Consider the following 27,956-nt stretch of genomic DNA (forward strand, 5'->3'; position numbering starts at 1 on the left):
AAAGAAAGTTGTTTTTATGAGTAAGCCGCTTCACTGAGTGAACTGACAATATTCCTTCAGCAGATTTGTCTACCTCCTGATTACTTTTGTGCCTAATTAGTCCTCTACACATACACTACACCAATAACGCCGCTTATAACGTTTTCATAAACTCAGTAGGGTATGTCAATATTGAAATCTGTTGCAAATAATCAGCGTTTCCTCCTTAGTTTTAGAATGTGTTGCAAACAACACCGAGTTCATTCCAAAAAACGGGATTTCCTTTTTCGATTTAAGAATTTTACATCATAAAAAGCTTCGATAGTTAAGTGTGCGCTCTGGCATATTGATAAGAAAATGATATTAATTACATTATCACTATTTACAAAGAATCAGCATTTTGGGAGTTAAAAATTTTAAAATTTATCATAATATTTGTCGTTTGCTTCCATAATTGTGATTGTAAGGACGACATGTATGACTTTTCTAAGCTGCACGACCAAAAATCTCTCAGGGAACTGGCATAATCTTCAGAGAAATACGCAATTCCATCGACATTAATGTGCCTAGGTTACTAAACGAAGACGGAAAAATGTTAAAGGTTTACCCACCTGTCTTGAGTGTGGGAAACATCCATATGTCAGCTTTTACATTACAAACGGCGTTCAACTATCGGACTTTTAGTTGTTATAGTTCCATCATCCAGACATCTCACAATTGGAAATGGGCATCTCTCAGGATTTAATCCTTGTGACTCTACTGGTAACTTTCCCGTTCCTCGGTTTTACATCTGCGGATTTACAGGGCAAGTTGCAGCTGGAGAATTTTCAAAGAACGCACAACGATACATTGTCAGATCTTATATTTTTATTAGACACCTCTGGAAGCTTGTGGTACTACGATCACTCGAGCAGGAGCATGAAAGTTGGCTTCGACGATGAAAAAGTGTTCGTCAACTCGTTGTTGAGCCACATACGAGTCAGTTTGGCTGCAACAAGAGTTTCGATAGTTTTATTTGGCACCAGAGCTACCCTCGATATCAATTACGTGACTGATTTGAACATTAATAATCACAAGTGTAACTTTAAGAAAAGCTTTTACGCTTTGAAATTTCGTTCTGGATTAACCAATATGCACGATGCATTCCAGTACGCTTATGACATCATATTTGGAACTTTAAGTGGCAACAAGCGACCAAATGCGCTTGCTAAAACGGCCGTTTTCCTTCTCACAGACGGAATGTGGAATGCTGGTGGAGATCCTAACAATATTGCTAAAACATTGAAACAAAATAACATTGAGATATTCTCAATTGGAGTGACGAATGGTATCAACGAGAACGTGTTGAAGCAACTTGCTACTGATGACAACCACGCATTTCATTATAATTCTTTTACCCAGTTCAGGGAGCTAGCGAATCATCTGAGAGGAGGTAATTCAGACCCGAAAGGTTACGATACTCACCAAATATCCTGTATACGGAAGGAAAATGTTTCAAGGCCATTCATCGTTGGATCTACCCGAATAAACTAAGATAATTAACCCCCCGATAGGATTATCAAATCAGTAGTGATTTACCGATCGAACACTTGATTAAATACTCCAGAGAAATCATTCAGAACTAGGACTCTCCGACCAAATCTCAAGACAATTTCAAAATTTTTTATTCTAAATTCTAAATCATTTTAATTTTTTTTATTAATGGAGTTAATCGAATGTTTAGCCTTTACATGATAAAGAAAGATTCGTTCCAAAATTCGAACATTCCATATTAGTTTTCTGATAAAACTTACTTTGAAGCGGAAGAAAATGCTAGTTTAGACGAAATTTTCTTTTAATCAATATCTTTTCACCCTATTGTGCTGTTCAGCCCTCCTTCATTGATAACAATCTCTAGATAGTGGGCAGATTGTGATTTACCTTTGCTAAGTCTTTAAGCGTTATGTCTGTTAATTTTTCCCCTACCAGATCCATACGAGATAGACTGGGAAATTAATCAGCCAATGAGTTTTTGTGGTTCTTGCGACGGTATAGCTTATTGTGCGTGCGGTCTTCTAAGCGGGGAATATAAGTGTTCTTGCCCTGAGGGTTTATATGGAAGCGGATACACTAACGACTGCCATCGTAAGTACACGAATCCTTTCACCGGAAATCATAGGTGGAATTCAAATAGGTCGCATGGCATGAATAAAATTCACTAGAATCCCAATTCTTCCAACCTTTAATCGAAAAGGTGTTGGGTTTACATTATCCGAAGGCTCGAAAATCAGTGACATCTAAATTGCACCGTTTCAACGGGAACGAGAGCTCGGCTTTGATTCGAATCATCATGTTCGGGGATCCAGTATTATTCCTTCGAGTAAGTCAGTTGGAACTTCTGAGAAGCATTCGCTCTAGAGACATTCGGAGGATTTCGGCGAAGTGCGGATTTTAGTTTTTTGGGGGTGATAGGCGTCCATAGGCATTTTTTGCCAATTTTTTTAAAATTATATTCATTATATTGAAAGGACTAAAACGGCTGATTTATATACGTGGGCTTTAGGCCCACTTTTGCGAAAGAGGTTTATGTTTAAGTCTGTTCATTTCACGATAGAGGCCATAATTTGATCCAGATTATATGTCTGTGAAACCTACAATCCTTGCTTTGCACACTTTGACCGTAAGCAGATTGATTTTAAAAAAAAAAAAAAACTGACCGTTGTAAAATTTTGTTTAGGAAGGTATGGTCATGTTGGTGAACGACTTTTCTAGTTAATTATATAAGTTCCGAAAGCTCTCCAACAGGAGATGGTACTCGTGATTATTAAAGAAGGTTCAAGTGAGAAATATTCTGTCTACTTCAAGGTTCTGAATATATGAATGAGGCTTTTGCGATAATGACTAAAATATTGTTGCTTCTTTCGAATATGCTGTTCGCCTTATGCTTTTTAGAGTGTCCCTATTCTACCTACAAAGACTACATTGGTTACGCTAAGTCCTGCACGCCATGTCCTGTCAACTCACGCCATAGCAAGATTGGAAGCACAAAAAGAAGTGACTGCCACTGCATCCAGGGATACGAGGGTGATCCTGCTGGTTATGTGGAATGTAAAAGTAAGTATAGAGCGTGGTGCTGTTTGCGGTCAAAGAGCCTTGTTTCTTATAGGGTGGCCGCTCTCGATAAATCTGATGGAAAATGGAAATTGAGCTGAGGCATCAATCTCAATTGGCTATTATATATATAGATTATTGCCACTTTTTCCTCTATGTCAGTCATCACGGGATTAAGCTATTCTATCATCAGTCATTTGAAGTATTTAAGCGAGGTTAGGTATTTATTTATTTATTTATTTATCAACTGTGCTCTTTATTTATGCCCTTAACTGCAATGCCTTGCTTTACAATGTACTTTCATCATTTTCACGAGTGCGTATTGCTAACATTCACCTTGTCTGTTGTTCATTTGCGCAGTTAAAAAGTGTGACAAACTTCCAGTTCCCTTGCACGGGATGATTAAGGGGGACAGTTGTAACCAGGACTACTTGTCCACCTGTGAGGTGATTTGCAAAACAGGATATGAACTAAGCGGCGATGGACGAAGGACCTGTGTCATTTCTAATTCTGGAGGAGTTAAATGGAGTGGAACTGATTTAAACTGCAAGCGTAAGTCAGCCAGCTGTTAATTTGTCAACCAACAAATGTTTCCCTTTTTAACTTTGTGCGGAATACCTCCACTGTAATCATGTAAAATACTTTCATACATTTACACCTTGGAAAAGAAAACCCTCAGGAAAACAGAGAGGGACAATTTCAAAACGCAACCCTTGTCCATCATGTGCGTGAGTTGAATTCAAACTGCTAATACATATGCTTTTCCATGGATAGTTTAGTTTTTTTCGCGTGGGGATATAACTTTCCTGCCTAATCAGAATTTCACCTATGAAGCGTGGTGAACGAAATTCATATCAGTTTGCTCGCTCTCTGGTAAATGCGAACAATAGGAAAAGTGGGCGAAGCTAGTTAGGGAAAAGGACAAATCTTCCCTCAGCTCCTTTGGCCTCTTAGATTTTACCCAAGGCGACTTTTCTCTTTTTGGCCGTTTCACGAAGACTCTTATTTCTCAACTTTTCAGGAAGAGTGACAGAAATTCTCTTTTTTTCAACGGTGCAACAAAATATGGAAAGCGAGACAGGACGAAAGTCCGCGAAAACGTCAACAGCCTGGTGGAGGCTTTTTTACTTTCGAGTTAGGACAATTGTTATGACACTTTTCACTACTTTTTTGACAATTAAGCTTACGAGTAAATGCTTTCTCTAACTAAAAGGCAAAGAAAAGAAATTTGACATTTTTACCAGATTTTGATGACAGCTACCTAAAAATCGCCTAGTTTGTGGCCGTTTTTTTTTTTCAAATGACCTCATTACAAGTGAAAGATCTAACGCGGAGGGTGCATCTTCACAATACCACATTTGCTCAAAGGGTTTGTTTTCCAAGCGCTGAAATGAATTTGATAGCACAGCGACATGATATATATGTGGCTAGATGGAAGCCGTGCATGATGTACGCAAGTCAACGGAAATAGTTTACTTTTCATGTTCTAAATTTAAGATCAAGAAGGGATATTACTGAAAGCGGAAATGGCGAACCGGGAATGGGAAAATGAAATGGGAAATTGAAAATGGGAATTTATTTTTCTTTTTTTTTTTCAGATGTACTGTTTATAATGCGGACCATATATGTTTTTAGCGGTGACTATCGATATATATGTTCTCTTTTTAATACCCTCAGAGGCAAAATTTAAGGAGAGGAATGAACTGATGATCGGGAAAGAAGTTACCTTAACGTTTTTCGTTGTCACTATCTGAAACTGAGTGAGAAACGAAAAGGATTACTTTTATTTTGTCAATCAATTTTTCATTGAAGGGAAAAGTTTTTCGCGCGCGATTGTTCCATATGCATCATGTGACCAAATATACCCCTGCTAAAACTTAGGGGTAACCGAAGTTATGATCCATCATATGTTTTTTGCTCGTTAGCGATTGGTTTAAACGCAGCACGTAATCGTACGTCCCCCTGCTAAAACCGGGTGATACGCGAGAAAATTGGGAATTATCACTTACTAAGTGATAATTCCCAATTTTCAAACCGTACGTCTGATACGATAATTCTTCGTTTAAATTTTAGATCAAGGTGAGGGAACGTTTTGTGGTTGTTACAGAAGAAGGGAGATATTTTTTTTCATAGATTTTGTACCAGAGAACACTCAAATGAAAACCTCCCATGCTGCCTACAATGAGCTGTTCGTAAACATTTTTTCACGCGCGTTGCAAAATATTTGCAGAATAATAAACACAATATCCTCTATTTGGCGCAAAAATGTGTCCGGATATTTGTCCTTGGACATTATCTGATCCTTGATGCTCACAGTTTTTCTCAAGCTTCGCTTTCTGAAAACTGTTCGCATCTTGGAACAGATAATGTCCGCGGACAAATACCGGTTCATATTTTTCGCCAAATAGAGGCTATTGTTATATGTTCCCCAATTTTCAATCCTTCCGTCCACTGTGATAAGTCTTCGTTTAAAATTTAATTCAAGATGAGAAAGCGTTTTGTGGTTGTTAAAAGGGGAGGGACATGTTTCTTTTTTTTTTATGAAATCGTACAAGAGAACAATGCCAAAAGTAAGCATTCCACGCAGTAAATGTCTAGCTGTTCGCAAACATTTTTTCTCGTAAGTTGCAAAAATACAGTTGAACCTATAGTAAGCAGTCACACATGGAGAATGGCGGGGTGATCGCTTAATACAGGTTGGCCGTTTTATACAGCAAATAACTTGCCTGGCGTTCGTGCGTAATATTTGTTTTAACAGTCCTAAGAAGAAAGATAATCTGCAAGGCACCGAGGGCATTTCAACTCAAAGCACTATCATTGATTCCGGGAGATAAAATATGAATTAAATTTGACTCGAAAGATTATTCTCAGTTTTAATGGAGTTGACGAGAGAACAATACACACAGGTTACTACACTGGTTTCTGGAAGAGATTTACTGGCTGTGTTGCCAACTGACTTTTGGAAAAGCCTGACATTTCAGTTGTTGGTTCGTGTGTAAGAAATAATGACGGGGAAACCTTCAAGCGTAGTTGCCGTTTGTCCGCTTCAATTTATTGTTTATGACCAAATGGAATAAGCATCTTCGATCGGATTAACGGTAGCTTATGCTCACGGACTAACGGCTCTTAGAGTGCAGCAAATATCAATTCGTATTTGCGTCAGCAGAGAACGTTTTGGTGAAGCTGCTTTTTCCCTTGATGAATAAACGGCCATACCGTTTCATCAGAGTATGCCGGTTTGCATCAGACAAATTGTGGCGGGTAAACCATCGAGTGCAGTTGTTTGTTGCTTCAAAGTATCGTTAACGATCAAATGGAAAAAAAAAGAAAAATTGTCAAATAGATTAACGGCAGCTGTACTCAAGGATTTATTTGTGACCGCGGAGGTGGCTTTGTCGAAGCCATTTCTCTTCTGGCTGAAAAGAAAACTGCCTCACCGTTTCACTCATCGGCTGTACGTGTGTTTGCTTTTGTTGGAAGGAAGTGCTTCCGGTTTTTAATTTAATCCTTTAACTCCCAAGATCTGATTGTTAATTCTCCCCTCAAGCTACTACACATTTGCGATTAAAATAGTTACAAGAATTTGGCTTTAAATCAAGATTACAATTTCTACCTGATAAGTTTGAGTATTCTCAATACCTGTTTACTGGATATTTTATGGATATTATAGGGAGAAGTTCCATGTTAGTCAATTGTGGGAGTTAAAGAGTTGACTAATTCTTATTGGTCACCTGCCTATTTCCGGAAATGCAATGAGGTGCAACTTATCAGGGGGTGTATAGCATTTTAACTGTCTTTTTTCGCCCTTCCCTCCGCCACCTATCCCCACCATCCACTCTAACTCCAAATCAAACATGGGCAGTCGGATAAACAATAACGTTAGCTCGCACTACTTAGACACCTGCACCGAGACTGTCCATAAACAATTAGTAATTCTAACCTTGTCCCGCGTATTTTTGCCACAGAGATCGTGTGTCCATTGATCCAGGTGGCTAACGGAAGTCCTCCAAGCGGAACGTGCACGAAGAACGATTTATCATATCAGACAAAGTGCACGTTTAAGTGTGCCCCAGGCTATATTTTACAAGGAACTCCAGTGAGACAATGTCAACAGGACAAGTCTTGGTCAGGTTCAGATGTTGCGTGCGAACGTAAGTAAGGCAAACAGTGGTAAAATCTTACCATAATTATCGTTTATCGGATTTTTTAGTTGTTTATTGTACAAAAAAAAAAAACTCTATGTTAGCATGTAGAGTGGTATGTTGCTCGCACCAATCAGATTACCGCATGAGGGTATGTATCTCGCACCAATCGTATCACAGCATTTGGATATCATGCACCAATCACAGCATTTGGGTGTTGTTTTCTTGTAAACGATGTCATGGAAACAGGAGGCTGTGCACAAAGAATGACATTAACCAGAAATTTGGGATTATTTAAAAAGTGTTATAATTGTGGCCTTTGCAAGAGCCTCGTCGAGTGATGTCGAGATGTACCGGGATCTAAAAGGTTCGCATCTAGTTTTATTGTGTAATTTTTAAGTTTAAACGTGTTTTTCCCGCTCCTTTTCTCACAACGCACACGCTAAACAACTAACATTCCATCACGTACTATGAAAACAAAATCCAAAGTCCAATCAGAACGGACCCAATCATTGCACTACATGAACATTAGGCAATTTTTCACGTGCTTGAATTGTGCCCGACCAATCAAATTCCATTTTGCCACATTAGAAAAATGAAGGCTCCACTGCGTAAGAATTAAATAGAAAAATTAATGCTTTTTCATGATGTTTTTTTCACAGCGGTCAAGTGTCCGAAACTAAACTCAATCTCTCTCAGTCAAGTAACTCCACCAGAATGTGTCACCACCGAGCTGCAGTTTAATTCAAGGTGTGTGTTCGAGTGTCCAAAGGGCTACTTATTTGAAGGTACACCAGACCAGTCTACTTTACGGTTTTGTAAGACAGATGGCACATGGACTGGAGAACACAAGCCTTGTGTCGGTAGGTAAATCAACCAAGATTTAAAATCAACATTATATAATCCTTCAACTCTCACTAACATAGCTCCATAAATTTTCACCCTTACAATTTTTTCTTGTTTTTTTATAGCACTGTTTATTGATTATTTCATATCTAATAGACTCAGAACCGCCTTCCATAACATGTCCTGCGAACATAAGAACCAACAACAGCCTTCACCAGGATCACGCGGTGGTAACATGGGTAAAGCCTACGTACAGTGACAACTCGATAGGGATTGATCCGCTGGCGAAAGTGACTGTTAGTAGTAATTTTAAGTCCGGAGATAAGTTTCTTATCGGCGAGTATACCATCCAGTACACAGTGACAGACAAAGTTGGACTGGCAGCTAAATGCTCCTTTAAAGTGACAGTAGTAGGTCAGTGATGTGTCCGTTCAGTTGTTACGCTTACAGCCTGTATGGTCCTGGAGTAAGAAGGGTGAACTCTATCAATTGAATGTTCACATCTTATTCTCTAGATGCATTTTTCTATTTTCTGGCACTTTTTTCTGTTCTAATGCATATGCTATCTGTCATCACCCAGTACCGATTATGGCTTCGTTTTTAAACACTTTTCTGTGAAGTCATAGATCTCATTGTTCTAAACTTGAATTTTTTCTTTTTTTCCTCGGGGGAGGGGATACAGGGAAACATTTTGGATTACCTTCTTTTAGGTCAATTTAGTTCAGTATCAATCCACCCACCAGGAATCTACTCATAGAGTAAATTTTCGTCCCATTTCTATACAACCCCCTTCCTAACAAGCTGGCTGTGATTTTCTCAGATAACGAACCACCCTACTATACGTCATGTCCCGAAGATAAGCTGATTGAAACAACACAAGCGAACGTACGAGTCCCTTGGGTGATTCCCCAATTTCTTGACAACTCCAATAAGACACCGATCATTGAACATAACCGGAATCCTGGAGAAATTTTCTACATTGGAGAGGTGTTTGTGAACTACATAGCAAGAGACCAATCTGGTAATGTCAATGACAGTTGTGCCTTCAAGATCCACGTCAAAGGTAATATAGTGGTAATATAGTAAGAACTTTGTTCCTCAAAACTAAGAGGTTTTTTTTGCCGTTAGAGGCTTAACTGTGATATCCTTGGATCCACACATACCACTTCGAATATTAATATAGAAACACTATCCATCACATAATTAAAGTTCTTCATAATTAATCCTGCTCTTTTTGTCTGAGCTAGAAACGCATTAATTTTCGTCTTGGTAAATCAAGCTGGATACCTTATTGACATTTCTCGGAGTTAACTTAAGAAATTTTTCCTTAACTACAAAGGAACTCTACGTTAAACCTCAGCACTTTACTTTTGAACATTTTTACGTTATTTCTATGATAAATGAAAGGGTTGAAATGGAATATTGTGGTAGCTTAGCTTGCTGAAGAGAGAACTTTGCACGTTGCAAATAGTTCTCTTGTTTTTTGGTGCATCCACGTGGTTACGCGTCAAAGTAACATGAGGGAAACTAATTTTTAGATATGAAGTCAAGATTAAAGGGGATACAGTTTGAAAATGAATTTATCGGATATTGTAGTTCAAGTATTTTGGTTCGTTTACGTATGGCTACTGGGATGATTTAAAAACTGCGTGTAAGGAGTCATAAACATACTTCAAACTGAAGAATTTCGGATCATTATCTGTCATCGGAGGGGGTGAGTTTGATGTAATCATCAGTCGATAACATCAAGACTCAAAAAACAGACGTATGTTTCCTCATTTGCGTTTTACCTTTGAATTGTTGTATCATCAATCTAATTTAAGTTCTGTTTTTTCTTGTCCTGAAAATTGGAACTGCATGACATGAACCGACTTACATTTTAATCCTGAAAGGTAAGCTTTAAGATAGAAGGCTTCGCGCTGAAGATCTCAGAGAAAAAAGTATAAACAGAAAGTCCATTGACAAATTCCTGCGATATGGATTTTAATGCTTTTCCATAAGGCATCAGTAGAGAACACTTTTCTAAATCACGAAATATGAATGTGTTCACTTGCAGCTAAATCTTGTGAGATGTACCCCGCCCCAATCAATGGAGCCTTAGCTTGTAACGCGTTTGGTGTGAGCAATCGATACTGTCAGGTCAGCTGTAACCGGCAGTTTGACTTCGCGTTTCCCCCCGCCCTCACATACCTTTGCGGTAACGGAATATGGTCAGCAATACCACCTTCTCCTCTGCCATGGCCTGACTGCTCCGGTGAGTAAAACATCAAGAATTAAGAACCGACATTAGAAATATCTAGCGACCTTTTCTTTGATTGAATGACTTTTTTGAAGAAGAATAGAAATTCCTTCTCCAACATGCTTTCGCCTTGCTTACTTAGCTTCTTTTGTTTAGTATTTTATTGTTGTTTTTGTTGCCCTTTTTTTACACTGTTGTTTGACTTATTGGAAAAAGGGACATCGATTAAATTTGGGCGTTATCCACCCCCCCCCCCCCCCCACTTGAACCGTTGGAATTTTACATGGACACCGAGGTGACGAAATTTTAAAATGTTTTCCAGTTCGTTATGAACCTGGCAAGGCTCGCATGGCTCTTATACCACAGTTCTTCTACTTCGCTGGTGACTGCAGCAGCAAAGAAGCACAAGATCAAATCAAATTAAATTTTGTCACTTTGCTGAACCAACAGTTTATCCCCTCAGCGTTATGCAGAGATCATGCGGATTGTAACGTTGGTAATGTAAACGTATTCTGTGGGGCTACCAGCTCGGCTAGACGTCGCCGAAGAAAGTCTGCTAATGATGTTTACGTCAAAGTTGACATTGTAGCGCAAGAAAAACAGAGTGGAGCCTCAAAAACTGTAACACAACTTGAACAAATATTGGAGAAAGACGCAAAGCCACTATTGGATCAACAGGCAAAGTCCCTCGACTGGAGTCCTCTTCGTTCTTCAAGCGATCTTGAATATCAGACATACTCTATTACTAATGCTGAGGCATATTGTTCAGACACTGGGGCTGTTGTAGGAAGATGTGATACACTTGAAACTGGCTGTGATGGGCTCGCCAAACCACACAGTATGTGCCAATGCAACAAAGATACGGGAGCAATTGAACGGTGTAGTAAGTGATAAAGTCAGTTTGTTTGCATTTTCTTTTTTTTAATCTATATAATTTTCTTTCGTGAATTTCTTGTTTTGCCCTACTTACAGTGTTTTCTGTCGTGATTGTCATCTATTCCCTCTCCAAGTTTTGTATTTAAGAATTCCAATATAACACGAGTTCTAAAAGAAACCATAGAAGCCAGCGAAACCTCATTGTTTGAACCCTACCTACTTACTTACAACATGTTTCTGAGGGAGTTCCAAGCGTAAAGAGAAAACGTTAACCAAATTTCAAAATAATAGAACATACTTTCGTTGTAGTAACATCTTGCAATACGGGTTCGTAAGAATGTAACATTATAGTGTTATTTTTCCACCATCTTTAGTTCGCTGTCCGAAAGGGACATACTATGACCTAGTACATGAGAAGTGTACCAGGTGTTCACCAGGGACCTACCAAAATCAAGAGGGAAGATTTGAGTGTTCTGAGTGCCCAGAAGGAACCTACACTTTAGGCGAGGATTCAAAGAACTTTACTGCATGTAGAGGTATTGATGAACATAGAAATAAAAATCCACTTATGAGAATGATGATGGTGAATATGATAATAATGATAATTATTATTATTATGTTCGACTTAGAACGTCGTTTAATCATTGGTCCACTTTGTTGCTGACCGGTCGTTATGTTTCTACTGGTTGTAAAATCTATCCTTTGTATTGACATGAGCGCTCCATCGGCGTCTCTGAAGCGATTTCACGTCAGAGAAATTTTCCTTTCAACGGGTCCGTGGTTGTGTTAGAAAGATTTCCATAGATATCGTTCCGTTTTAGGCACTGTTCGATGGATGTTCTTATTCTATAGCTTGTATCAGTTCTACAACTACGTCAGTAGGATCAACTTTGTCGGGAGGTAGAGTCATAATAGATTCGTCTTTAAGAGCTCTTGTCTTTAATTTGTGTAATGTGCAATGGGTTCTTCGCTATCAGTGACCATTTCAGCTGCATCTCTGCAATACGACTGTCGCTATGACTTCAAAGCGGCCCTCTCTCTTAAATGATAAAACAAATGTCTGTATAACGTGAACAGTTTTCTTAAAGTTGCGTTGTTGCCATTTTTTGGTGGTATTGAATAGTTTTTTTTCCAGTTAGCATCATCAGCTTACTTGCCAAGAGGGAAACTGTCATCCCTCCGGTAGTAGATTTTTTTTCCTTTACTTGCTTCTACACAGTCAAATCCAAGCCTCAGTAACCGGAAAGACGCTAGTTCGGCAACTCTGAGAGCGCCTTCGCTTGGAATCTGGAAGTTTCATTCTTAATTTACTTTTTCGGAAATGTTTAGATGGTTCTTAGCGTCTGGGCGTGCAACACTTGTGTCGTCAAATCAACCTCCGGGCTTTGCCTCCATTCTTTTGCCAATCATTTTTATGATTTATGATCTCTTTTGAATTTAGTTTTGTTGTAATCAATTCGGTGAACTATTTACAATTATGAATCCTGAAGAATTCTCTTTCCAGTTTTATTAATTTTTCACTCGGTTTTCTAACAGAAAAATGTAAACCAGGCTATTTTTCACCTTCTGGACTGGCCAAGTGTTTTCCCTGCCCAAGTGGTACTTACGCTTCCGGTTTCATGAACACGATTTGTACTTCCTGTCCTGCGGGTACGACCACTATACTTCCCGCAGCGGGTGGAAGAGAAGAATGTGGAAGTAAGTCTTTATTCTAAAGTCTGGAGGAGAAATTCGGAAGGGCTTAAAACAAGCCCAATTGTACTTAACGTTTCGTTGACCTTTAAGTAAGATGATTAATAAACAGTTAGACTTTATCTTTAGATTTTTATAATATTACTGGTATCTCATTATTCTTCACCGTTTGCTTTATGCATATATATTCTAGAAAATGGATCAGCCTTTTGTCAGTCTAACGTAATACAACTTGTTCATTTTTTAATTTGCTTCGTAGTCAAGGTCTGTTATCTGATTGTTTAACATTTTTTTGTCAGTGAAATGTGCACCTGGTACTTATTCAACTAATGGGGTCGAACCTTGTTCTCCATGTGGTAAGGGTTCCTATCAGACTACAATAGGAGCCTTATCGTGTACAGAGTGTACAGATGGAAAGTCAACTTATGGACCTGGGGCTGACTCTGCAGACGTGTGTGTTGGTAAGACAGAGACATTGCATTCCAAAAATAAAAATATACGTGTTCATTATCCCATACTGTACATCATAAAACTCATGTTATAGTACTTTAAAAATGTACCTTGATATGAAAATAATTAATATTTTGCTTATAATACATGTTGTCAGAGATAATTACTGAGTGTAAAATGATGCTGATTTACGATACATAACTAACACGAAACAGTTAACAACTGGTCTTGATAGAAAAAGCTCATTTTCTTTCCCGAGAATCGATGCTGTCCAAGATGTAGCCAAAGGAAACTTTGAGATTTGAGCAAAACAATTTTGCCTGTTTCTCGAAGGGCAGTCGTTCAGTGTTTAATAAGAAATTAGAAGATGTAATGCGAAAACAAGTCGAAAATTTGTATTTAAATTACATATAAGCGTTTGAGAGTGCAAAATAATACGATGCTAAGAATGTCGCGACACTGTCAACACGCTCTGTTCGTCTGAGACGGCGGTCATCGCTTGGGTAATGGTGCACTGTTACTCTCTGACGTCATAGAGTTTGCAATGTGGCTCAATTATAAACTTATAGCCGGAAACAGTTTCATCTTTGATGTCATGTGACCCCAGAGTAACTAACGAGAGGGCGCGCTGTCGAAGGATAGAAAAAATTGTTTCTAAGAACGTGTAGTTGTGACTGTGCTATGCAACGAAAGAGATAAAAATCCCTGTCACACAGACCACCGCCTCACGGCCTCGTTGTCTCTTGACAGCTATTGACGACTGTTCCTCGAACCCATGTAATAATGGAGGCACCTGCTTTGATTTAAAAGACGACACAATGTGTAAATGTCAGCCAGGTTATTCTGGGAAGTTCTGTCAAATCGAAGATGACGAATGCTTGTCTGATCCCTGCTATCAAGGTGCGACATGTGTTGACAAGGTAATGTATGGACAAGTAACAAACAAATAAAAAAAATTGAAACTTTTGAGGCAACCCCTATCCCGGCACCTTTTTGACAGTTACTAATGCAGCATTCATGCAATCCGGACTGAAGTTTACAAAATACTCTTAATGTATGGTCTCGGGAAAAAAAATAACCAGTGTCCCGAGGGACGAGGGACCATACATTAGGTGCTTTGTTAGATATTTAGACTTTCCCTTAAACAATCATATGGCAAAAACATGATGTTGTTTCCGGCGCGCGGGCAACAACTGCGCAATTGTATCTCGGTCGGGATACACTTGAATTTGATCAGGGGCACGTGACCAAGAATCAACCAATCACAATGCTCGTTTTGTTGAGGAAAAGTCTAGTATATAACAATTGTAATTAATTAAAATATATTGAAGTTCACATGGCAACCATGTGGACAATCAGACATGGTTTGAAGCTACTCTGATTTAAAAATTTAATTAATGCAACCGAGAAGTTAGTATTCAGAGACCCAACGTTTCGACACTCCTGTCTAGTGTTTCATCAGGAGTGTTCTAGACGCTGCGACAAGAGGTCCTTTTATACTCTAATTAGCGAGCGTATAATATTAAATCTCTAAACCATAGTAGCATCAAACCATGTCTGTAATTAATTACTTGTTGTTCTTAGCAGTTGTTTATTCACTACAAGAAACCATGAACCATTCCATGAAATAATTATCAATACACGTGCATGGTGATTGTCTGATTTACCTAGAGAGGTTGACGAAGATTTTTAGAGACTGACACCTAAGCCAATTCTCGCACCTCAAATCTAAATTCTATTTCAGGTCGATGGATACGAGTGCGTTTGCGCTACAGGATTCAGAGGGCAACGGTGCGATGTACCCTCACATGAATGTGGCCCCAACATTTGTCAGAATGGCGCCACATGTAACGTTCAGCCACCAGATTTTCTGTGTGAATGTCTGCAGGGCTACGGCGGAAAATTTTGCGAGATGAAGATTGATCACTGTGCTTCCTCTCCTTGCCATAACAAAGCCATGTGTGAAAGTCTAGCCGAGGGATATATGTGTTCATGCAGGCCTGAGTACGAGGGAGCTCAGTGTGAAGTTAACACTGATGAATGTGCAAACAATCCATGTCAGAACTATGGGACATGTACGGACAAAATCAACGGTTACGCCTGTATATGTAAAGCCGGTTTTACAGGGGTGCACTGTGAGACGGAAATTAATGAATGCCTCTCAGAACCATGTCAGAATGGTGGTCAATGTGTTGACAAAAAAAATGGGTTTGATTGTATTTGCAAGCCTACGTACTCAGGGGAAACCTGCAGCGAAAGTAAGACTCTGATTTTGTCTCGAGAAATTACCATTTCTGGTTACATCTACTCATACAGATTACTGTAACGTACTTCCCATTTAGGGGATAATCGTTTAACAATTTTATCATGACGGTGTATTGTCTCTTCGGCAGAGTTGTGTTTTGCCTACGACCTGTCATTTCCTCTTCGGGTGGCGACCACATCCAGCAGTGTAACCAACATTCCTGATTTACGAGCCTTTACTATCGCCTTTTGGCTCCGCACGGATGACACAGAAAATCCGGGGACACCGCTGTCCTACTCGAACATTGTAGCAGGCAAACTTCAAGACAATGCCCTTGTTATCCAGGATTATGGTGCTTTTGATCTCTACATTAATAATAAAAAGCTTTTCATTGGAACGTCAGCTAACGATGGTAAGTGGAACCACGTGGCTATCACATGGGACAACAATGGAGGCAAGTGGTTCTTTTACAAGAATGGACAACAAGTGAAGAAGTAACTTTTTTTTTTTTTCATTCTCTCTTTCAATTAAAATTTATAACGGCCTTACTTTAACTCACAACTACAGGGTTTATAAAATCCGTCGGGTATGTTGAATCTGAGTGTAGTTCATGAAATGCTTGATGGTTTCTTTAGAATTCTATGAAACTTTTTTCTTCTGCGGGTAAACCCAGTCTAAGGTTGTAACCTTGATAAACGAAGAACCACTCGAAGAAAATAAAACTAATAGAAACTAACGATCATGAATCACTTGTAGATACACAGAGCCCTTTCAATCGGGAGCTGTGATCAAGGGTGGTGGTGTTATGGTGCTAGGTCAGGAGCAGGATTCGCTAGGGGGCTCCTTCAGCCCTGAGGAGGCCTTCACCGGAGATCTCAGCCAATTAAATGTTTGGGACAAAGTCCTTACGCCCAAGGACATCTACAACTTGGTGCGAAGTTGTGGTGTGGAGGAAGGGAATGTTAAGGCCTGGGCAGACTTTCGCAAGGGACTACAAGGAGTTTACGTTCTAACATCCACGCCTTACGCTTGCAAGTGTGAGTTTACGTATTTTTTGCTCTAAAGCACAGGGTTTGTATGCCAAATAAATGATGAGGTTGATTTTACATCGTCATTTCGGCACAATAATAACTTGCTACGTTATGAGATGTCATGCTTTTCGAGTCGCTAATTTACAGAAATTGCTACCGGTACTTCTTAGGTCCAGCAATAGGGTGATTGAGTAAATAAAAAGGGATGTAAAAAGATAACTACCAAATGTAGAAATCTGTTTAAATCTAGAATAAATTGAACCTCTGTAAAAAAGAGATTTCTTAAACTATAATTGCCATCATCAATTTTTCAGTTACTAATCCTCTAAGAGACTTTCCTGCAAAACGGGACATGCGCCTGTCCAACAAAGTTGACAAAGTATTGGGAGGAAAAACCGTCGAGGAGTGCGCAGATGCCTGTATGAAAGAGAGGTTGTTTCCCTGTAGATCGTTTGATTATGACAAGACTGGAAGAGCTTGCCACCTCAGTAGGGCTTCCTCTGATGACGCTTCCTTAATTCCAGGGAAAGGCTTTGACCATTATCAAACTAGTGAGTAATTCAAATCATACATTTCTAGACAATAGGATAACAACAAATATAATGGGCCTCTATGCTCGAGGGACGTTAAGGGGAATATTGGCCCGAGGTCGTGGCAGTACGGACCGAGAGCAACATGGTTCGTACAAAAACGACCGAGGCCAATATTCCTCTGTACAGCTCGAGCAAGAAAGATTAGAAAGTATCTTATCATACGTTACTCGGGCCAAACTTGGTTGTTCACACAGCAAATTACCATTTCCTTGAATACAGTCCGTATGGCAAAATAAGCACCAAGTAAGAGACAATGGTCGATAATGACAAACGTCCTACATACTGCGAGGATAGGAATGTCGATAAGTGATGCTTATGAAAAATGATGATGTAAATGAAGTTGCAAGGTTTAAAGGCTGGTGAGTTAGGGAAGGAAGATGTTATTCAGAAAATAACACAGACATATTCGGACAAATAGAAAACTGCAAGTGCTCCCCGTGGGATTCAAACCTACGACCTTTTGATAAGTACTTCGACTGCTCTACTGATCAGTACTTCGACTAAGCAATAGGAGACTCGTGGTAATTTGCGCTGTTGAACTAGTTTCACGGTTTAAAACTCCCTGGACATTGCGAAAATAGGAATTTCGATATATAATGCTGCGAAATGATTAAACGGTGATTTAAGTGAAGGAAATGTTACTCCATAAATGGCATACTAGGAGAAAAAATGCGAGTGCTCTTATTAGGCGTCGAACCTACGACAGTTCTGATTAATACTTCGGATGCTCTATCACTGAGCTAGATGGGACTCTTTACAAGCTAGGCCAAGAGCGAACTTTTTTATAGTAAATCATAAACTATAAACTTTAGATGTGGTCCTCCAACATACTTTTACATGTATTACATACTCTAGAGTAGCTTAGGGGATGTTTTCACGTTCGATTCACTAAGAGGAAAGTTCGATTTCTCTATAAGGTTGCACTGAGACTCTTGGTGTACAAAGCAAAGCCATTCCAGATTCAGCAATGACAGCTTCGTCATCACTTGCTTCAAACAGTCAGCCAAAAGTTGCGCGCCTGTTTGCTCCGCATGCCAGCGGTCTACAAGGTGTTATGGATAGCAGAGGTGGTTGGAGTCCGCAAACATCTGACCAACAGCAGTATTTACAAGTATAATACGCTTTAATCTTCTTACGCTTGTTTTCTGAAATATCCGAAAACTTGGAGTGTGTTCGAGTCTCAGCGTTGTCATTTATAACAGTAAAACAGAGAAAAGCCATTGCTGTATGAAAACGTCAATCACTGCTTACATGGTTGGAATATAGATGTCAACGGTTTGCTTGATTTTTGCCCTCATTGCAGATTGACTTAGGAGATACATACAAAGTTACAGCCGTGGCCATTCAGGGCGGGGATGGCTTATCAGAATGGGTAACGTCATACAAGCTGCAATACACCACGGACGGCAGTGCGTGGCAATATTATGGACAGGCGAGTGGTCGGTTTCGTATGTATTTAAGCAGCTGTGAAATTTTATGACAGGACTCACTTCTACTCCATAATATCATTTCGGTGGAACCCCGAGTTACAGCCACCTCGGCAATACGTTCGTTAACTCGTGAACTCGTAATAGGGCCACTTTTTATGGCCTGGCAAATCGGCCATTACAGCTATACATTATTATGTAAGAAACCCTCGTCATTGCAGTCACAGTTAATACGGCCAACGACCACTTTTGAAATTTCCAAAGAGTAGACTCCCCCAAAATTTTACTCTGTTTCTCGGAATGTTTTCTTCTCAGTTCAAATTCTGAAGGTCTTCTGTCCGGCTGTTGTCGTTCTCAGTTTTTATAATTTGAAACTCTCCTGTTCCTTCGCGTGCAAGACCTCTCACAGTTGAAATACGTACCTTTCGTGACATCCGTTTCTCTAGTCTTGTGAATTAAGACGATAGTTTTATCCTAATGCAGCACTATTTCCTATAGACCTTGTCAGGAAATACAGATTCCAGTTCTGTGGTAAAACAAGAGTTACAACCTTTCGCAGCCAGAATGACCCGATTTAGACCTCAGTCGTGGAATGGAAAGATAACTATGAGAGTAGAACTCTATGGCTGTCTTACAGGTAGTTATTGTAACGATATCATTGAATGTTATTCATGATACTTGTAACGATAGTGGCAATAACTATCAATAAATAAATTTAGAATAATGAAAAAAAAGATCTTAATCAGATTACACGTCTCTCATTTGCTTTTATGTCGAGACTAACTTGTCGTCAAGTAGGATCGAACGTAATTCCTTTAACATGTCTAAGGATAACGATAACCGATCAGTTGTGATATTGCATTTTTGCGGATAATTTTCTTAAATAAAACTCCATAATTTTTACATAAAAAATTATGTTTTGTGCCGTTATATTCAACTATTTTTTTCTTGCAGATCTAGTTCCTCCACCACCCTCCATAGGTATTTCCAAATGTCTCTATATGATAATTTAACTGGTAGCGAAGGTGAAAAGCCATTAAAAAAATAAGATCTACATAGATTTCCCTCATCGGAAATTCATTAGAGCGCGAGAATTATGAATGTTCTTCTAAAAAACTGTTGTTCAAAAAGGAAAAAATATTTAAAACTACAGAAAATCGTTTAAGCCATTTTTTTATATCGAGGTAATAATTAATCTTTTGATTTACTATTCTTCTCTTGCAACCCTTTTTATCTCAAGGTATCTCAGCACGAAAGCGAAGGCGCAGGTCTGCCCCAGGTACTATTTTTAATGGTTTATTTTTGTCATTGATATTCTTCCCCCCCAAAACCACAAGAAAATAACTTTGTGAAAGAGGAGACATAACGGTGCTCGTGACCACTAATAAATCCATTTACCGGTATTTGGTAATTGATCCGTTAAACTGGTTATTTCATTTAGAAGGTTCATTACAAGTTGTGTTCCTTTACTCCTATTGTCCTAATTTTACATAAACATTGGACACGTAGATTTAATTGTTTGACCCGGTTCAAAGTAAAGGAGAAGCCTTTCGAACGATTAACTTCATGTAGATGTACTTAACCGAACCGTTCTAATCAGCCGAAGTTGATACTATCTGGCACTCGTTTTAATTTGGTGGTTGACGCATCCAATGTTTTTATTTTTAATTTGGATGCAGCAGAAGTTAACGAATGCGGTAATAATCCGTGTAAAAATGGCGGTAAGTGCCACGACCTTTACTATGGATTCAAATGCAAATGTCGCCGGGGATACGAAGGAAGCACATGCGAACAAGGTACGTCTATCAGCAATGAAATGACAAGCAGTCATTCTTTCTACAGAAATACTCTGGTTAAACAAGTAATTCTCGCAATTGTATTTTAAAACAATATTATTCGCGAGGTGCTTTTGAATGGAATGCGAATTCAACCGACACAAACGTTTAAAGAAAACTATTCAACAATTTGTCTTTGTAGCGTTCTAGTGGTCATAATCCCTTAACAACACTTTCGGCATGAAACCTTTTTTTCTCCAGATAAGAATTTATCGTTAGCTTTTACTGAAACACTAAATCAATTATTTATTAAAACTTGATTATGCCAGGCCAAATTTTTTCAACCGGTGCGAAATTTCTTTCTCTTTTTAATGTTTTCTTGTTTAGCCTCCTCGTGTGGTGAATTAGGAGCCCCCTTGAACGGTAAAAAGTCTTCATCAAACCACAATCATGGCAGTACTGTAACATTTTCCTGTAACGCTGGTTTTTATCTCTACGGCTCAAAATCCAGGACATGCAGCCATGGGCTTTGGAGTGGGAGAAGAACTGAATGTAAAGGTATATGGCAAGTGCTATAGGCATCTAATAATATAGTAATATTCATGAGTTAGTAAAGCTGTTTCATTTCATTCCATTGGCCTCACTTATTCAAAATGAATTCCGAGAACAACGTAGTTAAGATCTCCTCTAGTCGAAGAGACAATGTATACTTTTCATTTAATACCAGAGTAAAGGATATGTGCTGAATTCTTTGTGATCTCTGGTTCCTTTTGTAGACGTAGATGAATGCAGCAACGGTCATTGTAGCCAGCTATGCGTTAACACCCTTGGTAGTTTCACTTGTTCTTGTAACCAAGGATACACGTTAAACATTGATGGAACCACATGTGAAGGTAAATAAGTATCCAAAGGTTCTCCAATTACTGCCAATTTTGACTTAAACGGGAGATTTTTGGCTATTGGCACCAACGGCCGCCCACGTGGTTTTTCCCGGGTGGAGTCTAATAGCTCTTTTTCTAAACAAAGTTCAACGAACAGCTAAAAACAGGTTTTTAAAATAACAGATAATAGTCTATAACCATTAGTTTTAAATATGAACTCGAATATCGTTTTTTATTCTTTTTGTCCTAGACATCAACGAGTGTTCCTTCGGAGTGTGTAGCCACAGCTGTCATAACTCACCAGGAGCATTCCGTTGCTCGTGTCCGTCTGGAATGGAACTCGCCCCTGGAGGAAGATCCTGCCGAGGTCAGTTGACTTCATTATTTCTGGGCCTTTCCTAGTCTTATTTCACCGGTGATAATCATCAACCAACGTGCAAATAATTCGATATGATTTGAAAACTGTGATCAGCCCTTTTGCTCCTTTCGCAGTAATACAGATGAGCGACGCAAACATACCTACGGCTGGAACAACATAAATCAAATCAAGCCCATGCTCAAGCATAAAAAGAGCACAAATGATCAGAAAGTAAAACATTTTATTTATGAGTCAATGAGTTGAAGGGCTAATAAGTTCAAGACAGGCACCAAATGACTTATCTGACTACGTAAGTGAGCAAATGTGCCTCACGACGGTTCTTTAATATGCGAAGTGGCAATAATTTTAACTCTAATGTAACTTGCCAGCTACTGTTAATACAAATCTGTAATTAAAGATAAAGTTTTCTTATGATTTGGTGTTGGCCTATGTATCTGTATTACCCTCTAAAGCAGAAGCCAAAGACTCAGATGATGATCTTTTGAGAAGAAACGACACTTTTTCCACCATAGTGGAACACGAATGTTTTTCAAATGCCCGCGTGTTGCGATGTTCCAGCATTTGCGTTTGCGTTGCTCCTGTGAAGCGGTCGGAACTTGTGTTTGCTTTGTATTGAGGTCTATTGGAATTCGGTTTGCAGATAAAGATGAATGTGCTTTCAACAATGGTGGCTGTGAACATGTTTGTGTGAACAGTTACTTGAGCCATAGTTGTCACTGTCGTGGAGGATATACAATTGCAAGCGACAACCGGAACTGTAATGGTAACTTTTAGATAAGAAGTTGAAGTCCACGAGATATGCATAAAAAGTGTAATTTTTGTCCTTTTTGTTCCTCTTTTGCAACAAGAAGTTCTTTGCATGAGTTGATATCGTGTGCACGTAACTTTAGCTTAGCATGTACTTTTCTATATGCATGATTGGTCAACCGTCCTAGAAAACTGACGTTTCGAGCGTTAGCCCTTTGTCAGAGAGATTGAAGGAATCGTGGGTTGTGTGTGGAATTATATGCAGAAAATGGAGCTACGTTATTGGTGGGAATATGGTGGCGAGAAGACAAGAATACCGTGACGATTAAGAGTGCCGATTTGGAAGATAATTTTTTTTTCTAGAGTTTTGCGGCTTTCTGACTTGCCTAGATGTAGGGAGAGGCCGCAAACTGCCATATGCTGCCTAGAATGATTAGGAAGATTAAGGTGTCTAGCGACTGGTTTGGATACGTCCTTGGCATTTCTTTCTACGTAGCGAACAGGAGTCTTCCTGTTTCACCAATGAATGACTTTTTGCAATAAGTAAAAGTTATGCAATAGATGATCACTTGCACCTCCGCCAATGTCATTTATTGCATAACCGATGCAGCACCATAGTTTCTTTAGAAAGAACTTCGTTTTATTACTTCCTGTGCTCTTTCCTTACGTGACATGAAGTAGGCATAATCTGCCCCTTTTCCGTGGACTTGAGTGCAAAATAGTCTGGGAGCGTTTTAGGATCATCATCGTTACTATCATTTGCTTGTTTCTATGTAGAAAACCGATGTCCGTCTATTGCTGCTCTATCCAATGGCGCCATTACTATTACTGGTGACCCAATACTGGGTAATATCGCCACTTTCTCGTGCAATGCAGGGTATCAATTGTTAGGGTCTCAAAAGCGAGTTTGTTCCGCGAATGGGAAGTGGTCCGGAGTTCAGCCGCGCTGTAACGGTAAGAAAAAGTCTTAAAACGGAGTTTTCATTTCAGCTAAAAATTCTGCTATATAATATGATACCTACGTAACACAGTAACATAGATCTGACGTCTGCCCTTTCTTCCTTTACATTTAGAAGGTTAAGTGGAGCCGAAATCACGCGTAATTGTGCTTATCATTTATTTAAAAACATCCACACGCCTACGTTACTAAACATGAGTACGGAAATACATATTAGCGAACGAAACCTTACAAATAAAGAAAATAACATAATAAAGAAAATATTTACCTTGACGGTGCAAAGCTTTACAGGAACTGAAGGACGACGCTGCTTCTTAAAAAGTGGACATAAACATCGATCCAAACGACTAAACTTATACAGAAAACTCTCTAAATTACTCGACATTATTACGCAACATTACGCAATGATGTAAACATCAACCACAATTACAAAATACAACAAATGAAACGTACAAACACTTATTGGTAATTAACGTGTAAACGCAATGCACACAGGAAACGGAATGACAATAAGTTTCGCGATAACATTAACTATTCAGTAGGTTACTGGATTGCTTACCTCATCTCCTAAAATAAAGTACTTCACGTTCGTAGCCGGGAGATGCGTAGATGTAGGGACAGTCAAGTACGGTGCTCGTCAGGGTAGTGACTTCAGTTACGGAAAGAGCGTAAGCTTCACGTGCAGTAGTGGATATGCTTTGGTGGGTAGCAACCAGCGCCTTTGTCAACAGGGTGGACTTTGGAGCGGAGAGCAGCCGAGATGTGTTCGTAAGTGTATACACGCTTTAATTTGTTTCGGGACGTGATAACTGGTGTAAATATTTCAGTTACGTTTCTTCCAAAAGTTCGAACAAATTTTAACGTAATATGTAATTGATCTACCAACGCCGCGTTAAAGACCTTCGATTGGGTCGAGAACCTTGCCCTCGTCTTCAAATTATTCGTGTATCTGTTAATCTTTAATTGTTTGTGTGCGCTGTATTTGATATTTTTTTCGGTTATCAGGAGCTGACTGTCCCCAACTGTCTGCTCCATTCCATGGTCATATACAAGGATACCGCCGAGAAACGGGCAGCACTGTCCGCGTGTCATGCAATATAGGATATGAAGTCAATCCAGATAGTTCGTCGTTTAGAACTTGCCAGGGAGACGAGCAGTGGTCCGGGGCAGACCCCAGCTGTCAAAGTGAGCGCTTTAACGCAGATACTAGTAATAAATGGTCCGTGTAAGATGTAGGCATAAAAAAATAGGCCGGATCCAAACACGGCGGTTAAACATCGAAGTGTTAATCCCTTAAAATTAAATCAAAATCCTTGAGGCTTCTTGGCTTTTTATCGATAACGCGCGAAATTCAAACTTAGCTTGGATGTAAAAACGTAGAAAATGCATTTTTCATGGCTTTGTCGGTATCAACCTGTTGGCAATGTTAAAAACTACAAGACACCCGAAGGAAAAAATCTTAACAAATGGGGAAAGCTGATTTTTCATATCACTGTTCCACAACAGTGGGAAACAGTGAACATCTAGGGCGGCAGCATTGGAAGCGAAAATTTTCTTCCAATAAGAATCTTCTCAAATCGAAACTCGAGGAAACTCGATCTTAATTTCAGTGAACATCTCGTGTTGTACACCTGGCTCATCACACACTTTCATTTTACAGTAAATTTAAGAGAAAACAAATCCTCAGAAGACAGTAGAAGACAGTGGGGTGCTAAAACTGAAATCCAAAACATGCAGAACTTAAAATCAAATGTTTTCCGTTTTTATGCTTGACAGTCATAGATTGTGGAGATCCTGGGACTCCATGGCATGGATACCTGAACGGCGCAAATTTTCAGTACAACAACACTGTAACGTTCACCTGCCGTCCTCAGCATCACCTGGAAGGTGACTCCAAAAGAAAATGTCAGGGGAATGGGCAGTGGAGTGGACAACAGCCCAAGTGCTTGGGTAAATACGAAATCCAGCGCCTAGTTCAATTGGGGATCGGTAGAATCAGAGCCCTAGTAAATTTCCGAATATATTTTGATTGATGGTAGCTGAATCGTCATACGTGTATTATTAAGAGAGCCATCGGTAACGAAATAATGAAAAGTGGCAGTAAAATAACAGAAAAGGTGAGTCTTTGTTGCGACATTAACTGTTCTCTTCACGTTTTTATTTCTTAGAAAGATCTTGTGGAAATCCTGGTATCCCATCAAATGGAATCAAGATCGGAAGTAACCATTCGCACGAGGCTTCCATTCAGTTCACATGCAATCAAGGATATACACTGCACGGGTCCCAGGAACGAACCTGTCAAAACTCAGGGGAGTGGTCAGGTTCACAACCAACATGCCAGAGTAGGTCTAATATACTTCTTGGAACCAAATCAAATTCGTTGCTAAACCACCATCATTACAAGAACTAAGGTGCTGCTTTGGTACTCAGAATTTCATTGATTCGGTCGTGCAAGGCATGTGTCTTCGCCTATGTACTACCTAACATTAGTAGAAGGCTTGCTTACAATTTTTAAGCCTTGACATCAACCTTTCCCACCACAATTTTTTTCAATATTTATCCTTTTGGAATGAGACTTATCCTCCTTCCTTCAGATGGCCATTAGTTCACCCGTCATACTGTCAGGTGCTACCCTCTATATAAAATTGTTACTTACTCACTTCATGCAACTTCATTAAGGCCGTCTAATGTGTACTTTCAAAGGTTCTTTTTTTATGATCTCTAATATAATTGATTGTCTAAATCCTTAGTTGTGAGCTGCGGTGATCCAGGATCCTTGTCAAACGGATTTAAGATAGGCAATAAGTTTACCTATGGCGAAAGCGTTATTTACGACTGTAATGCCGGCTACAAACTTCAAGGATCTATCATTAGGAAGTGTGGGGCTAATGGTCAGTGGTCTGGATCAGCTGCTAGTTGTGTCGGTAAGAAATTGCAGTTTCATCGAGTTTTTATTTTATCCTCTCGTTGCGAACACCTTAAGTACTTGCTCCTTGGCAAACTCTTCTCCGACGTAAAAGAGTCATGCTTAACTGGTAAATAGCTAAAAAATCTGCGTTGCGAAACTAATTAAACTAATAATACGTCCTAAGGAGCCACCTCATTCCATTAATACACAAATTCATCGGTCGTAATTATGAGAAACGTCGAAAAAATCCCTTATCAATAATGTAGCTAATTGATATGAATGTGAAAATATCTTATTCAAAACAATTACAAAAATTGTTTTCCTTTTGGGTAAGTGTACTGTTGGGTCAATGCTCTACATCCTAGAGGCAAGCCAATGAACACTAAAGGAAGAAACAGACAAAATACGAATCATGCTTGACTCAAGCGTACATCTTCATATCGTTTCAGCTTCTAATTGCGGCAAGATTCTTAATGGACCCTCAGGCTCTCTTCAATCTACTAATTTTCCGAACAATTACCCGAACAATGAGTACTGTACTTGGGAAATTCAAGTGCCTCAAGGAAAGAAGGTCCGTCTAGAATTCGAGGAGCTTCGGACAGAAGAGAACAAAGATTTCGTACTCATTTATGACACCGGCAAGACAGACCCGGTCGTTGCGTTGAATGGCGTTAAGGACAAACCGCGCGCAATTACTTCCACCGGGAACAGCATCAGAGTCAGATTCATTTCAAACAGTGTCAACACTAACAATGGATTTAAAGTTTCTTACAAACAAACAGGTTAGTAAAGTTTTCACAAAGCGCACTGGCACGGCTTCTGCTGACCTTTAAATTCAGCCGTCACATCATTCAAATCATCACGATGGGTCAGGAGCGATCGGCACCAGTTTGGTGATATCCAAGTGTGTGCTTTATACGGCCGAATACAATTAACTCGTTTTCTTTTTTTTGATCATTTTGAAATGCACTCAAATTCATGGAAAACTACTGGGTAAATGTGATCATCTAAATAGTTGTTTATGTTAGGAATGGAATGGTATAATTGCCGGTGCCCTTACTTTCAGGTGATAGGTAAAGTCGGTCCAACCTTCAATTTTTAGAGCACGTCGAGCTCTGGAAATAAATTTCTCCATTTACTTGTGTAGTTACTATGCTTTATCTTCTTGCAGTGACATATATGAAATTTTTTTTTCAGGCTGTGGAGGAATCCTGACCAGTCAGACTGGAGAGATACGCTCTCCTGGTTTTCCAAATGGTTACCCGCCAAACCTCAGCTGTATCTGGCTGATCTTTATTCCCGACAGACAAATCGGCCTTACTCTGAACGAGTTTAAGACAGAAAATGCTTACGACCGTCTCGAAGTTGCCCATGGACCCTGGATAACTTCACCGCTGGAGATTGCCTGGAGCGGTCCCAGTCCCTTGTCAGGTCAGGTGGTGACCACCAAGTACATGTGGATTCATTTTGTAAGTAGTGCACAAGACAATGGTATCTACAAGGGTTTCCGAGCCACATACAAGCCATATGTTGCTTATTCAAAAAAGAAATGATGATGACTGAGGCATATACAAGGGGGATTCAAATCAATCTAAAATTTTGTAGAGTTCGTTCAGTTAGTAGTTGTTGATAGTTAATAAATATGCAGAAGGATTCCTTGTTTGAATAGTTTTGAACTTTCTCTGGTCAAGTAGAATG

The 27,956-nt window shown here is 39.4% G+C and overlaps 1 protein-coding gene across 2 annotated transcripts; it reads left to right on the forward strand.

Moving 5' to 3' along the window:
- The first annotated feature begins 633 nt into the window (after window positions 1–633).
- Window positions 634–27,911, forward strand: LOC113677044 (sushi, von Willebrand factor type A, EGF and pentraxin domain-containing protein 1). 2 transcript variants are annotated; one of them, XM_089184353.1, is made up of 36 exons: window positions 634–1,411; window positions 1,948–2,103; window positions 2,911–3,072; window positions 3,430–3,621; window positions 7,035–7,220; window positions 7,874–8,074; window positions 8,214–8,471; window positions 8,878–9,120; window positions 10,114–10,311; window positions 10,619–11,179; window positions 11,547–11,708; window positions 12,709–12,870; window positions 13,164–13,325; window positions 14,065–14,234; window positions 15,059–15,572; window positions 15,708–16,053; window positions 16,316–16,596; window positions 16,905–17,141; window positions 18,101–18,294; window positions 18,487–18,615; window positions 19,109–19,247; window positions 19,565–19,591; window positions 19,851–19,889; window positions 20,290–20,406; window positions 20,773–20,943; window positions 21,162–21,278; window positions 21,517–21,633; window positions 22,286–22,408; window positions 23,170–23,346; window positions 23,945–24,118; window positions 24,356–24,535; window positions 25,127–25,300; window positions 25,519–25,692; window positions 26,101–26,274; window positions 26,708–27,040; window positions 27,456–27,911. In XM_089184353.1, exons 1-36 carry the CDS (start codon window positions 703–705, stop codon window positions 27,809–27,811), a joined length of 7,815 nt encoding a protein of 2,604 aa, XP_089040479.1. In that variant the 5' UTR covers window positions 634–702; the 3' UTR covers window positions 27,812–27,911. The 2 variants fall into 2 exon arrangements, with proteins under 2 accessions (XP_089040479.1, XP_027049591.2); XM_027193790.2 differs by having other exon boundaries at window positions 20,293–20,406.
- The last annotated feature ends 45 nt before the right edge of the window (window positions 27,912–27,956 follow it).

This window comes from Pocillopora damicornis, chromosome 10, assembly GCF_964200805.1.
Source record: "Pocillopora damicornis chromosome 10, jaPocDami1.2, whole genome shotgun sequence".
Taxonomy (NCBI): domain Eukaryota; kingdom Metazoa; phylum Cnidaria; class Anthozoa; order Scleractinia; family Pocilloporidae; genus Pocillopora; species Pocillopora damicornis.

Bases quoted from the DNA above. Each gene is read 5' to 3' on its own strand.
- LOC113677044 (XM_089184353.1), top strand. From the start codon at position 703: ATGGGCATCTCTCAGGATTTAATCCTTGTGACTCTACTGGTAACTTTC. The intron at 1,412-1,947 runs GTAATTCAGACC...TTCCCCTACCAG, and splicing joins AGCGAATCATCTGAGAGGAG to ATCCATACGAGATAGACTGG. The intron at 15,573-15,707 runs GTAAGACTCTGA...TCTCTTCGGCAG, and splicing joins AGGGGAAACCTGCAGCGAAA to AGTTGTGTTTTGCCTACGAC.